This window comes from Tachyglossus aculeatus, chromosome 4, assembly GCF_015852505.1.
Source record: "Tachyglossus aculeatus isolate mTacAcu1 chromosome 4, mTacAcu1.pri, whole genome shotgun sequence".
NCBI lineage: Eukaryota > Metazoa > Chordata > Mammalia > Monotremata > Tachyglossidae > Tachyglossus > Tachyglossus aculeatus.
The window spans coordinates 116,758,772-116,772,460 of record NC_052069.1 but is presented as its reverse complement, the minus strand read 5'-3'; the positions used below and the strand labels follow the sequence as shown (position 1 = coordinate 116,772,460).

The window sequence follows — 13,689 nt, the reverse complement described above, 5'->3', positions numbered from 1 at the left end:
AAATATTAAATTGACTTTTCCGTCACTCAATAAAAAACGATCCATAGAACATCTTTTGAATTGGCTACACCAGGTTTTGCAGTGATCTATCTGTAATTAGTTTTTGGGTGTGTGGGGGTTTTTTTGTTGTTTTTTAAAAAATTAATGCCTCCACTCCAAAGATCACTGGTAGCAGTGTCCCTTTAATGTCATCCCGGGCAACGGCTAGTTCCGGGGCCCGATCGAAAATATCGGGATGCCCATTTCCTGCCCCGATTGGCAGTTCTTTGATTAGTTTTGCTCTCCTTCTGCTTTCCTCCCCCATGCAGTCTGCTCGCCTGATGGTTCACACAGTGGCCACCTTTAATTCCATCAAGGTAAGAAACAATGAATGGCCCTCCCTCGCCTTTTCTATTTTTCTTCGGCTCTGCTTCTCTGTGTTCTCTGATTAATCCCTCACAACCCTCCATCTTTGCGGGCTGGGTTACCTGCTCTGTTCATAATTGCCCCGGGGCCGACGGGTGGCAGAGAGCGACTCTTTGCTGCCAGAGATTGGTTCTTGACCACCCCTCCGCCCCCCGAGCAGTAGACGGGCAGGGCCGCGAGTTCAGGTCCAGGAATGCCTCTGTTGGTCTCCAGTCATGCATGCCTCTGTTGGAGGGAGGGGTCGGCTGTTGCCGGAAAGCTTGGAGAAGCCTTCCTTAACCATTGCACCGTGCTTCGTGGGCTTTATTTTGCAACGGATAAGTGTGGGTTTAACGCAAGATGGGCCAAGGCCTCGAGCTCTGGGTTTCCGTGGAGTGAGGGGGAAGGGGGCCGGACATGGGAGGGAGCACTGGCGGCAAACATGTGTGTCGTAAAAGGGTTGAGGAGGGAGAGTCTGGTATTTGTTCGGGCCTGTGAACCTGCTGAGCAATTTCCCATTTTACCAGGATGGGAAAGGAATGGTCAATGCATGTCCCAGGGAGAGGTAGAATGGTGAATCCTAACAGGCGCCGACATCGTCTTCCCTGTGGTCCAATCTGGGCGGCGAAGGAAGCCCTGCCTGGGCTTGATTCTGCCTTGGTAATTCAGCTTCCCGCAAGCGCTCGGGAGACAGAGTATCAGCTTCTCTGAGTTCTGGCATTTCTCGTCACATTAACCTATTGGCTTCTTCACCCCCATCTTTTCCTGCCATCAGCAGGATGGTGGGGCATTAGGAAGAGGACCAAAGTGCCCTTCCCCAAACGCTCCCTGCCCCTAAGGGCAGAAGCCAGAAGCAGAACTGATGGTGGGCTGTGGTTTTCTTTCCCCAGGAGCTGAATGAGCGCTGGCGATCACTGCAGCTGCTGGCGGAGGAGAGGAGCCAGCTGCTGGGCAGTGCCCATGAAGTGCAGAGATTCCACAGGTCTGAGGCCTTGGCTCCGGATATTCAGCCCAGGGGGTGGGATGGGAGGAGGAGGGAGGCGGGAAGAAAGGAATTTTTACACCATCTGAAATTTTAGTCCATCAAACTGTTCCGCTTCGGATCAGCTCCCCAAACCCGCAGATCTGCTTGGTGAACGAAGCATTTAGCTCCATTAAAAGAATACTGATAGTAATAATGATGGCATTTTTAAGCGCTTACTATGTGCCAAGCACTATTCTAAGCACTGATTGTGATTGACCTCAATTTCACATACATGTGAAATGTCATCCATGCCTATCAATCAATCAGAAGCACCTACTGAGTCCCTGTTGTGAACAGAGCACTGTACTAAGCACTCTGGGAGAGTACAATAAAATCAGTAGACATTGATCCCTGCCCTCAAGGAGCTTACAGTCTAGACCAGGGGAGGCAGACACTAAAATAAATTACAGGTAGGAGGAAGCAATAGAATATGTAACATATGGGAGCCAGAGATCATGGGTTCTAATCCCGGCTCCGCCACTTGTCAGCTGTGTGACTTTGGGCAAGTCACTTAACTTCTCTGGGCCTCAGTTACCTCATCTGTTAAAGGGGAATTAAGACTGTGAGCCCCACGTGGGACAACCTGATCACCTTGTATCCCCCCAGTGCTTAGAACAGTGCTTTGCATATAGTAAGTGCTTAACAAATGCCATCTGAGTTTGTGGGCAAGATAGATATCTGCCAACTCTTATGGCTTTACTCTCCTTGTGCGCTTAGTAAAGTACTCTGCGTACAGTAAGTGCTCAATAAATACCACTGAATGAATGTGCATAGAAGTACTACTGGGGTTGTGAGTGCTCAAGTGTTGTCTTTTTTGTTTGTTTTTTAATGGCATCTGTTCAGCACTTACTACATGCCTGGGGCTGTACTAAGGTCTGTGGTAGATACAAGATAATCAGGTTGAATGCAGTCCCATCTCACCATTTTGCTGGTGAGGTAACTGAGGCACAGAGAAGTTAAGTGGCTTGCCCAGGGTCACACAGCAGGCAAATGCCAAAGCCAGGATTAGAAACCAGGTCCTCTGACTCCCAAGCCTCTTCCCATTAGACCACGCTGCGTTTTCACAAGGGGCACAGGAGGGCCAAAGTGGCAGATGGGAGATCAAAGTGGGGAGATCAAAGATTAATTGGGGAAGTCCTCCTGGAGGGGATAGGATTTCAGAAGGGCTTTGAAGATGGGGAATGCTGTGGTCTGTCAGATGTGAAGCGGGAGGGAGCTCCAGGCAAGAGGGAGAGTCAGTAAGTCATTGGAACTTCCTGGGCACTTACTGTGGGCAGGGCACTGTACTAAGCGTTTGGGAAAGTACTTGAAAGAATTGAGCAGGAGGTTGGCAGCAGGAAAACCAGGAACAGGGCTGACTAGACAAGAGTGAGGGTTGCAACCTGGTGCCTAGTGGGAAAAGAGCAAAGCAGGAGGGAGAGAACTGAATGAATGGCTTAAAGCCAATGGTCAGGAGTTTCTGATTGATGCGGAAATGGCAACCAATGGAGGTTTTTGAGGAATAAAGAGATGTGTAGAACAGTGTTTTAGAAAAACGATCCAGGCAGCAGAATGAAGTACGGCCTGGAGACGGGAGAGACTGGAGTCAGCGAGGTGGCTGATGCTTGAATCTATTGCCGGTCTCCAGCCAAAGGGTTGGGACATTACTCCTTGTGTAAAGTGATTAATAATGGATCCTCATTGAGCTGCACCAAAAAACATCTGAGAGAGTTACATCCATTTGGAAGGTCAACCGTACTTTTAGAACTTGGGTCTTAGTGCTTTGGAAACTGTATTTCTGGAGCCGGAGCATGAGAATTTTGCAGTCACCTGAATTCTCCCTCTCTCCCTTTTTTGTTCCCACAGGGATGCTGATGAAACCAAGGAATGGATTGAAGAGAAGAATCAGGCACTGAACACGGACAATTACGGCCACGATCTGGCCAGCGTCCAGGCCCTGCAACGCAAACATGAGGGCTTTGAGAGAGACCTGGCTGCTTTAGGTGACAAGGTAAGCAGTGGCAGGAGAGAGGGAGAGCGAGAAAGAGAGCGTACAAATGAGAACATGTTGGCTTTCTCTTATCCGGCCCCCCCAACCGCCAGCCAGTAGCTTTGCCCATCACGCCTTCTGACCTCCCTTTCCCTCGCTAGGTGAATTCCCTTGGGGAAACAGCAGAGCGCCTGATACAGTCCCACCCGGAGTCTGCCGAAGATCTCCAGGAGAAATGTACCGAGTTGAACCAGGCCTGGAACAGTCTGGGGAAACGGGCCGACCAACGCAAAGCCAAGCTTGGGGATTCCCATGACCTCCAGCGTTTCCTCAGTGACTTCAGGTAAAGACCCAAAGAGATACTCCAAGCTTTCCCGCACGCTACGATAATAATCGTGGAACTTGTTAAGCGCTTACTGTATATTCATTCATTCATTCATTCATTCAATCGTATTTATTGAGCGCTTACTGTGTGCAGAGCACTGGACTAAGCGCTTGGAAAGTACAAATCGGCCACAATCAGCAACAGAAGCCTCACCACTTGCTGAAAATTTGGGTTTCAGCTCTACCCCACGAGAAGCTCTACCCCAATAGAACACGGGCCTGGGAGTTGGAAGGTCATGGGTTCTAATCCTGGCTCTGCCACTTCTGTAGTGTGACCTTGGGCGAATCACTCCACTTCTCTGTGCGTCAGTTGCCTCAACCTGTAAAACGGGGATTGAAACTGTGAGCCTCACGTGGGACAGGGAGTTTGCCCAACCCAATTTGCTTGTATCCGCCCCTGTGCTTACAAGAGTACACGGAACATAGCGCTTAAGAAATGCCACAATTATTATTATTATTATGTCTTGCTCCCCCGCAACCCCCGAGGGACATATCCCCGTTTATAGGTCAGGGGCTGGAGGAAGATAAACCTCATCTGAAAGCCTGCACCTGGCCAGATTTCAGCCAGCTGGGTCCCATCCTCCCCAACAACAAAAAAAAACTCATCAAATTCACAGATGCCTCCCCCTCCAAAAAGGAAAATCATCTTCAACTCCAGCCAGGGCAGAATGAATGCAGGAGACCTCTGGAAAATGTGGCAATTATGAAAAAATCAGCCAGATCCTTAGGCAACCCCATGATGGGATGGTTTGTAGAATCTGAGTTGAAGGCGTCATGTTTGACTGTTTTCCTGATGCTGTTTGAGTGAAGCAAGGCTGTGGGATAGACCCTAGTTACCTTCCGTCTGTCGTCAGATGTTACCTCCACTAGTATTGTAATCTCCTAAGCATTTACTATAGTGCTGTGCACAGAGCGGGCATTCAATCTCATTTAATGATGTATGTGGACCTCCTAGAACTTGTCCCCATTTGCGGGTAACTTCAACAGTAGAGCTTACTGTTCTCTGCAGACTTGGAGCTTTCCCTGCACACTCTGTCTCCCAGGTGGATGTGAAGTCGAACACTGTATTAAGTTCTGGGATAAGATACCTGATAATCAGGTTGGACACAGTCCCTGTCCCACGTGGGGCTTAGAGGCTAAGTAGGAGAGAGAGTAGGATTCAATCCCCACTGTACAGTTGAAGAAATTGAGGCACTGAGAAGTTAGGTGACTTGCCTAAAGCCACACAGCCGACAAAGGGAGGGAACCGGGATTAGAATCCAGGTCCTCGGCCTCCTGGGCCTGTGATCTTCCACTGAGCTCTGCCATTCTTCCTCCCTTCAAGGCCCTACTGAGAGCTCACCTACTCCAGGAGGCCTTCCCAGACTGAGCCCCTTCCTTCCTCTCCCCCTCGTCCCTCTCTCCATCCCCCCAATCTTACCTCCTTCCCTTCCCCAGAGCACCTGGATATATGTATATATGTTTGTACATATTTATTACTCTATTTACTTTACTTGTACATATCTATTCTATTTATTTTATTCTGTTAGTATGTTTGGTTTTGTTCTCTGTCTCCCCCTTTAGACTGTGAGCCCACTGTTGGGTAGGGACTGTCTCTATATGTTGCCAATTTGTACTTCCCAAGCACTTAGTACAGTGCTCTGCACACAGTAAGCGCTCAATAAATACGATTGATGATGATGATGATGATTCTTAAAGGCGAATGAGAAGCTGTTTGCATCCGGACCCAGAGAAGAAATGAGCCGCCACTAAAAGATAGCATTTTATTGGCTATTCCGGGGAATCCTGCTGCTCCCTGAGTGAAAGGAACCTGAGCAGTGAGAAGCTAAAGAAATGGCTTACCCCTCTTCTGCCTTGACCTCGAGGCTCAGGAATCTTACAACTCCTGACCCGCCCAAGGAATCTGTTGGGCCAGAACAGTTGCTTCTGGAGGATGCATTCGATTAACCTCCGCTTTTCAAAGCAGTTGGTCGGCCAGCCAGAGGGTTGAATCATCAGGAAGCAGCATGGTGTAGTGGTTAGAGCACGGGCCTGGGAGTTGGAAGGTCGTAGGTTCTAATCTCAGCTCCGCCGTGTGACATCATTTCTTCTTTGTGCCCGTTACCTCATCTGGAAAATGGGGATTGAGACTGTGTGGGATAGGGACTGCGTCCGACCCGATTTGCTTGTATCCATCCCAGTGCTCGGTACAGTGCTTGGCGCATAGTAAGCACTTAACAAATACCACGGTTATTATGATTACGTTCCTCTGGTTCTGTCTTCCAGAGACCTCATGTCGTGGATCAATGGAATCCGGGGGCTGGTGTCCTCTGACGAACTGGCCAAGGACGTCACCGGAGCGGAAGCCCTGCTGGAGAGACACCAGGTGCGTCAAGTGGCCCGAGGAATTCCAGAAGCTGCGATGGTGGACTGGGCCGGCCGAAGCCAGCCCACCAACAGCCGGGCCAAGATCTTGTCTCCGCCCTGAGGGGCGAACTGTGGCACGTGTCAGGGTGGGCATTCATTCCGCTGCCAGGTTTCTAATCCCCTCCCTCCCCTTGGCAGGAACATCGCACGGAAATAGATGCCAGGGCAGGCACTTTCCAGGCATTTGAGCAGTTTGGGCAACAGCTGTTGGCTCGTGGGCACTACGCCAGCCCAGAGATCAAGGAGAAACTGGATATCCTAGACCAGGAGCGAGCCGACTTGGAGAAGGCGTGGGTTCAGCGCCGGATGATGCTGGATCAGTGTCTCGAACTACAGGTACTTGCCTGATTGAGGAGGGCACACACACACACAGAGCCCCTCGAGTCCCCCTTTGGGGGTGCCCGGAGGCCCCGCTGCCTGGCCCAGTGTCTCTGACCCATCTGTCCTCTCCTCCAGCTGTTTCACCGGGACTGTGAGCAAGCGGAAAACTGGATGGCTGCCCGGGAGGCTTTCCTGAACACTGAGGATAAAGGAGACTCCCTGGACAGCGTAGAGGCCTTGATCAAAAAACACGAAGACTTTGATAAAGCAATCAACGTCCAGGTAAGGGGGTCGCTCTGGAGAACCATCCCTTCCTGAATTTCAGGCCACCTGGCTGAAAACCTTGGAAATCCTTGGCACGGGCTGGTGGTTGGCTGTCACACATCAGGAGCTTCTTGCCAATGAACGTCCAGCCCAGTCCTTCCTTTAGGAGCTGCAGGAGGGCTGGGGAGGGGCGGACACCCCACAGGCAGGTCTCTCGCTGACCATTCTGTTCTCGCCCATCTTCCCCACCCTCCCTGCAAAATCTCCGCCACCTGACAGCCCACTGGAAACCAGTCTGGCGATACCAAACCCTGAAGTCTATCACTTGTTTTCCTCCGAGATTGCCTTTTCTCCTGTCCTTTTCTAGTCTAGGCTAGAAGTTGGGGAAGTAGCTGATGAACAATAATGATTGTGGTGTTTAAGCGCTACTTTGTGCCAGGCACAGTACCGAGTACCGGAATAGATACAAAGTAATTGGGTTGGGCACAGTCCCTGTCCCACATGGGGCTCCCGGTCTTAATCCCCGTTTTCCAGATGAGGTAACAGAGGCACAGAGAAGTGACGTGACTTGCCCAAGGTTTCACAGCAGACAAGTGGCAGAGCCAGGATTAGAACCCAGGTTCCTCCGACTCCCAGGCTTATGCTGTATTCACTAAGCCATGCTGCTGATTATGAAAACTAACCTGATCTAATTTGGCAATTTAAGTGAAATGATACTTTTTAAACAGAAGGGAAGTCTAAAAAGTCATTTTCTCGTAAAGAGAGTTTGGGTTTAGAAAGATGCTTGGCCAGTGGCTAATTGGCGTTAGCTATTTATTTGAGGAGTTCATGCCAGTCCTCTGTCCAGAACCTTGTATGAAACCTGTATTTGGAGATTTGGGATTTTTTTTTTAACCTTCTGGAGGCCTCCCCCATCCTGAAACCACACCTTCATTCTTCCACAGGAAGAGAAGATCGCAGCTCTGCAGTCGTTTGCCGATCAGCTGATCTCTGCGGACCACTATGCCAAGGGAGACATTTCTAATCGGCGCAATGAAGTTCTGGACAGGTAGGGACTACCCCCCAGGCTAACTTCATTCTTCCCCAGTCTGCAGGTTATCAGTGGGAAAATGGCCACCTCTTGGGAAAGCACACTTGCCCCTTTCTAAGCAGGAGCTGATAGATTGATTGATCAATCAGTGGTATTAGTTGAGTGCTTACTGAGTGTACAGCACTGAACTAAGTGCTTGGGAGAATACAATATCAGAGTTAGACATGTTCCCTCCCCCAAAGAACATTGGCTCTGATCGTTCTCCTCCCCAAGGTGGCGGCGCCTGAAAGCCCAGATGATTGAGAAGAGATCCAAACTGGGAGAATCCCAAACGCTCCAGCAATTCAGTAGGGATGTGGATGAGATCGAGGCTTGGATCAGTGAAAAGCTGCAGACCGCGAGCGATGAGTCCTACAAAGATCCCACCAATATCCAGGTGAGCTGCCGAGATCCTGATAGAGGCCCACCGTCCATCCCCACACATCCCGACCCCGGGAACGCCCCTCCTAGCAGTTAACGAATCAGATCTGAAATGAATAGGCTTCAGGAAAGGAAGCCGTAAGTAAGAGGAGCAACGTAGAGAGAAAGAAAACCATAAGATTTCTAGCTTTTGTCCTCCGGAGCTGCCGAACTGTGACAAGAATTGTCTTAGCTCTGTTTGCTCCCCCCAGCTGCAAACGTTTCTGATTGTTCCAACAAACTGATGTTCTCGGTGGTTTGATTTGTGAAAGTCCGTGTTAGTGTACTGAACTCTTTCTCTTCATCTATTTTGTAGCTTTCCAAGCTGTTGGTAAGTTTTTCTTTTTGAGAACTTAGTCAAACTAGCCCCGGTATTTGTGCATTCCTCTGCATAGCGTGCCAAGGTCCAGTCACGTTCAGTCTGTTAGTCTGTTCATCCCATCCCCTTGGCTTCTAATCATCCATAATACTCCATCCAGGTGTCCCCGTCTGGGTGTGGCTTTCTTTGTTTTAATCATGCCGCAAAACTCCTAGGGTTTTTTATTGATGATTTGGGTTTGGGGTATTTTTGTTTTTTTCTGGGGGGAGGTGGGTGTGTTTTTTTTAATTTCCTGGGCATGTTCTGCATGATCTGTCTGTGAGGGGCAGGGTGTGGAGGGGTCTCCTCAGAGGGATCCTTCCTGATACCGCCTCCTCTTTACTAACATGATCTCAAGCTCTCCCGTGGCCAGAGGTGACGAGAGTGTGACATGTAAAGCCATTCCACCGCCCAGGCAGAGTCCAGAGGAGAGGATCCTGGGGGAGGGGCTGCCTGAGAACTGTCTGAATGAATCGGATTAAGTAGAAGATAAATGACCGCATCAAGTGACATTTTCTTTCCGTAGTTTTCTTGCAAATTCCCACTTCTTGGAGAACCACAGTTTAAGCTAGGCAGAGGAGTTTGAATCCACCCACAAGGGACCCCCCCCCCCCCCACCTCCAGTCATCAGTAATTGTTGTCTCTGCATTGATGTAGAATCTTCCCCCTCTTCTTTTATGGCTCCTCTCTCACCTTCCCACCCCCACTGCAAGTCGTTGGATTCATTATTCAGTTCTTCCCTGGGACGGAAAATGTTTCCCCACTTTCCCACATCTCTCACGGCCTGTTCTGCGAAGAGTTGGTTGGCATTTGCTTCTTCTGGGTCATTATTGTTGTAGTAATGGTGTTTATTAAGCGCTTACTATGTACAGAGCACTGTACTAAGCACTGGGTAGTGCAGATAGAGCATCCAGGATGTGTTGTTTTTATCCTCCCACCATATGGAGTGAGAAAACCGAAATAATCATCCTCCAATCCCCCAGGTAGGAGGGCAACAGTTAGTCTTATGGTTCTCCCTTTAAAAACAAATGGTATTTAAGCACTTACTATGTGCGGTGCACTGTACTAAGCACTGTGGTAGACACAAGCTGACCAGGTTGGACACGGTCCCATGATCCACGTGGGGCTCACAGACTTAATCGTTTTATAGATGAGGAAACTGAAGCACAGAGAAGTGATGTGACCTGCCCAAGGTCACACAGCAGACAAGTGACAGAGCCTGGATTAGAACGCAGGTTCTTTTGACTCCCAAGCCTGTGCTCTATCTACTAGGCCATGCTGCTTTCCTCTTCTCCTGGCTCCTCTGCTGCTCTTTCAAGAGAAAGTCCCATAGAAGCAGCGTGGCTCAGCGGAAAGAGCCCGGGCTTTGGAGTCAGGGGTTGTGGGTTCAAATCCCGGCTCCGCCAATTGTCAGCTGGGTGGCTTTGGACAAGTCACTTCACTTCTCTGGGCCTCAGTTCCCTCATCTGTAAACTGGGGATTAAGGCTATGAGCCCCACGTGGGACAACCTTGAATACCTTGTATCCCCCCCAGTGCTTAGAACAGTGCTTGGCACATAGTAAGCACTTAACAAATACCAATATTATTATTATTATTATTATTAAATAGTTAGACTGGAGGTTTTTATGGCTCACCACAGTTACCACTTCACCGATAACTTGGTCCGTAATAGCTGTGGCATGTGAAGAGGCATTTAAGACACTGCTTCACTCTGGAAGATGTCTACGACTCCTCACCCGGATTAGATTGGCTCTTCTAGACTGTGAGCCCACTGTTGGGTAGGGACCGTCTCTATACGTTGCCAACTTGGACTTCCCAAGCGCTTAGTACAGTGCTCTGCACACAGTTAGCGCTCAATAAATACGATTGAATGAATGAGTTGGCTCTCTGTAGCTCCTGACGTAGCAACAGGGGTTTCCTTGCACCCAGCATTGGGGATCTGCCCAGCACATTACAAAGTCAAGCAGGAAAAGCAAGAAACACACCTAGAAATGAACCGGAGATGCTCGCTTACTATAGCACACAGAATTCTGCATAGTCTGAATTTTGTCCCTTGTCCCACAGGTGATTAGTGGCATTTGAACTTCATAAGGCATCTTGGCCCGAGGCCTTGCCCCTTTCAAAACTCCCTCCTGACCCCTCTGCCGAGAGAGCGTTCTGGATTATTGTTCTGGATTGTCGGCTCTGGCCGAAAGAGTGTTCCGGGACCTTGGCGAGCTGTTTTTCTCAATGACTTTTTCCTTGCCCTCTCCAGAGCAAGCATCAGAAGCACCAGGCCTTTGAAGCGGAACTGCACGCCAATGCTGACCGTATCCGGGGCGTCATCGACATGGGCAACTCCCTGATCGAGCGGGGGGCCTGCGCCGGCAGTGAAGACGCCGTCAAGGTACAGACTGACCGGGCCTCGTGCTGCTGCCCGAATCTCAAATCTAACCTGGTGCTTAGTACAGTGCGTGGCACATACTAAGCTCTTCACAAGTACCACGGTTGTCGCTATCGTTGACCAAATAGTAGAGAACAGCAGCAGAGGGGTGGTTAGATATAGATCGTAGTCTTCCCACTCTGTGATGTGATCCAAAAATAGTGGCCCTGTCCATGCTGGAAACTAACTGACAGCCTTGGACCCAGTCACATTGGACGTGGCAGGTGGATGTGGGGAAAAGTACCAAAATATTTTCCCCCGGCGTTCTGCTACCTCGCAGACCCTGGCCGGGGAAGGGTTCGGGGTGGAGGCAGTAATAAATTAGCTTCCTTGGGGGTGGAGTTGGAATACATCTCCGACCCCGCAGTCCTAAACCCATCTCTCTCCCCTAGGCCCGGCTGGCCGCCCTGGCCGACCAGTGGCAGTTCCTTGTGCAGAAGTCGGCCGAGAAGAGCCAGAAGCTAAAAGAAGCCAACAAGCAGCAGAACTTCAACACTGGGATCAAAGATTTTGACTTCTGGCTCTCAGAGGTAACAGATTTGATTGGGTTTGTTGGCCACCCCTCGACACCAGTGACGTTTCTTGCCCCTCGGGCCAGGCTTGGGGTGCTACGAACTGTAAAAATCTGGGGACTGGCCATTCCAAAGACCATTTTCTGCAGCAAGTGGAATCCTCTGCTGCAGCTTGGAGGATGGAGGCATATTCCTCCCCCGCCCCCAACCAAAAAAAACACACCAAGACATCAGCCTTAGGTTGTGGGGTCAATTGTGTGAATTCAGGCCTCTTTTCCTCGGTAACGTTTCAAGAGTCTGTCTCTTCTTCTCCATCCAAGTAGCCACCTTGCCGGTCCAGGCATTTGTCACATCCCAGCTTGACTACTAGATCAGCCGCCAGTCTCTCCCCTCTCCAGGCTGTGCTTCACTGTGCTGCCTGGATCCTTTTTATAAAGTCTCATATCGCACGTCTTTCCCCTCCTCAGCATGCTCCAGTGGTTGCCCATTTCTGTGCACATCAAGCAGAAACTCCTGGCCGTCATAACTGAAGCACAGCTCTCTCCCCACTACGCGTTCAACTCTGTTGTCCCACGACACTCCAGCTCGCAATCTGAAGCCAGCCTCCTGACTGTGCCTCATTTTCATTCCTCCTTCCATCGACCTCACGCTCACAGCCTTCCTTCCCCGACTAAGCCCTACTTTCCTCTTCTCCCACTCCCTTCTGCAGCACCCTGACTTGCTCCCTTTATTTATCCCCCTCCTAGCCCCACAGCACTTGTGTCCATATTTGAATTATTTTCATTAATGTTGGTGTCCCCCCGAGACCAGAAGCTTGTCATGGGCAGGGAATGTGTCTGCTTATTGTTATTATAGTATTCTCCCAAGCGCTTAGTACAGGGCTCTGCACACAGTAAGCTCTCAATAAATACAAGTGAATGAAGCCTTCCTCCCTGTGTAACATTCCCTCCCCCTTCACAGCTGACAGACCACAACTCTTCCCCATTTTCAAAACCCTTCTGAGATCACCTCTCCTCCAGGTGGCCTTCCTCGAGTAATCGCTCTTCTAGACTGTGAGCCCACTGTTGGGTAGGGACTGTCTCTCTATGTTGCCAACTTGGACTTCCCAAGCGCTTAGTACAGTGCTCTGCACACAGTAAGCTCTCAATAAATACGATTGATTGATTCCCACCGTATATCCTCCCCGTCACCTAGGCCTTTCTCTGCCAATGCCACCTAAGCACTTAAGGTCGCCCTGGCCTCCGTGGCACTTACGTGCCTATGTAGTACATCGTATTACTCCTTCTATAAATGTCTGTCTCTCTGGCTAGACAGGAGGCGAGCGGGGATCACTTCTAACTACTTTGTATTCCCCCAGGCACTTAGTACAAGGCTCTGTACACAACAGGGGCCCCGTAAGCACTATTGCCGATGAAAGCTTTGGAAGGAAGGACACTTTGGGCAGGGAATGTGTCCTTTTATTGTTGCATAGTACTCTCCCAAGTGCTTAGCACAGTGCCGTGTGCATGGTGAGGGCTCTAGGAGGTTGCCAGGGGGCCGCACCAACCCCGTGCCATTCCCCCACCAGGTGGAAGCCCTGCTGGCATCCGAAGATTACGGCAAAGACCTGGCCTCGGTGAACAACTTGCTGAAGAAGCACCAGCTGCTGGAGGCGGACATTTCAGCCCATGAGGTGAGGTTAGCCCCGGAGTCCAAGGCTGTGGAAGAGGGATAAAGAGTCTTTGCGGTCCGGCCCCAGAGTCATTCGCAAGTTACTCTAACCTGGGCCCGTCCCTTCCACTTTCTGGGGCGCTGTCTCTCTCTCCCCACCTGGAAAATGGTCCCTCCCCACCTCACGGAGATATATGAAGTCCCAGATGCTCTGAGCGCTGAGGGGAGGCCTCAGCGAGTCTCGGTAGTACCGTCGTGAACCAGCCGAGAAGCAGCCCGGCCTTGTGGATAGAGCCTGTGAGTCAGAAGGACCTGGATTCTAATCCCGGCTCTGCCACTGGTCTGCTGCTGTGTGACCTTGGGCCAGTCACTTCACTGTGCATCAGTACCTCATCTGTAAAATGGTGAAGACTGCGAGCCCCATGTCGAACAGGGATTGTCTTCAAACTGATTAGCTCGTGCCTACCCCGGCGCTCAGTACAGTGCCTGGCACCTAGTAAGTGCT

At 50.3% G+C, this 13,689-nt stretch overlaps 1 protein-coding gene across 2 annotated transcripts in view; it reads left to right on the top strand.

Annotated features, from left to right (window-relative positions):
* SPTAN1 (spectrin alpha, non-erythrocytic 1) overlaps positions 1–13,689 on the top strand; it is a 73,453-nt gene that overhangs the window by 43,108 nt on the left and 16,656 nt on the right. For both annotated transcript variants that reach the window (XM_038744498.1, XM_038744497.1), the window contains exons 28-40: positions 309–356; positions 1,275–1,366; positions 3,254–3,398; positions 3,539–3,720; positions 6,027–6,126; positions 6,306–6,503; positions 6,624–6,770; positions 7,697–7,800; positions 8,056–8,218; positions 8,558–8,572; positions 10,855–10,986; positions 11,415–11,552; positions 13,102–13,206. In XM_038744498.1, coding sequence (XP_038600426.1) covers positions 309–356; positions 1,275–1,366; positions 3,254–3,398; positions 3,539–3,720; positions 6,027–6,126; positions 6,306–6,503; positions 6,624–6,770; positions 7,697–7,800; positions 8,056–8,218; positions 8,558–8,572; positions 10,855–10,986; positions 11,415–11,552; positions 13,102–13,206 — 1,569 coding nt within the window. The remainder of the gene's footprint in view (positions 1–308; positions 357–1,274; positions 1,367–3,253; positions 3,399–3,538; positions 3,721–6,026; positions 6,127–6,305; positions 6,504–6,623; positions 6,771–7,696; positions 7,801–8,055; positions 8,219–8,557; positions 8,573–10,854; positions 10,987–11,414; positions 11,553–13,101; positions 13,207–13,689) is intronic.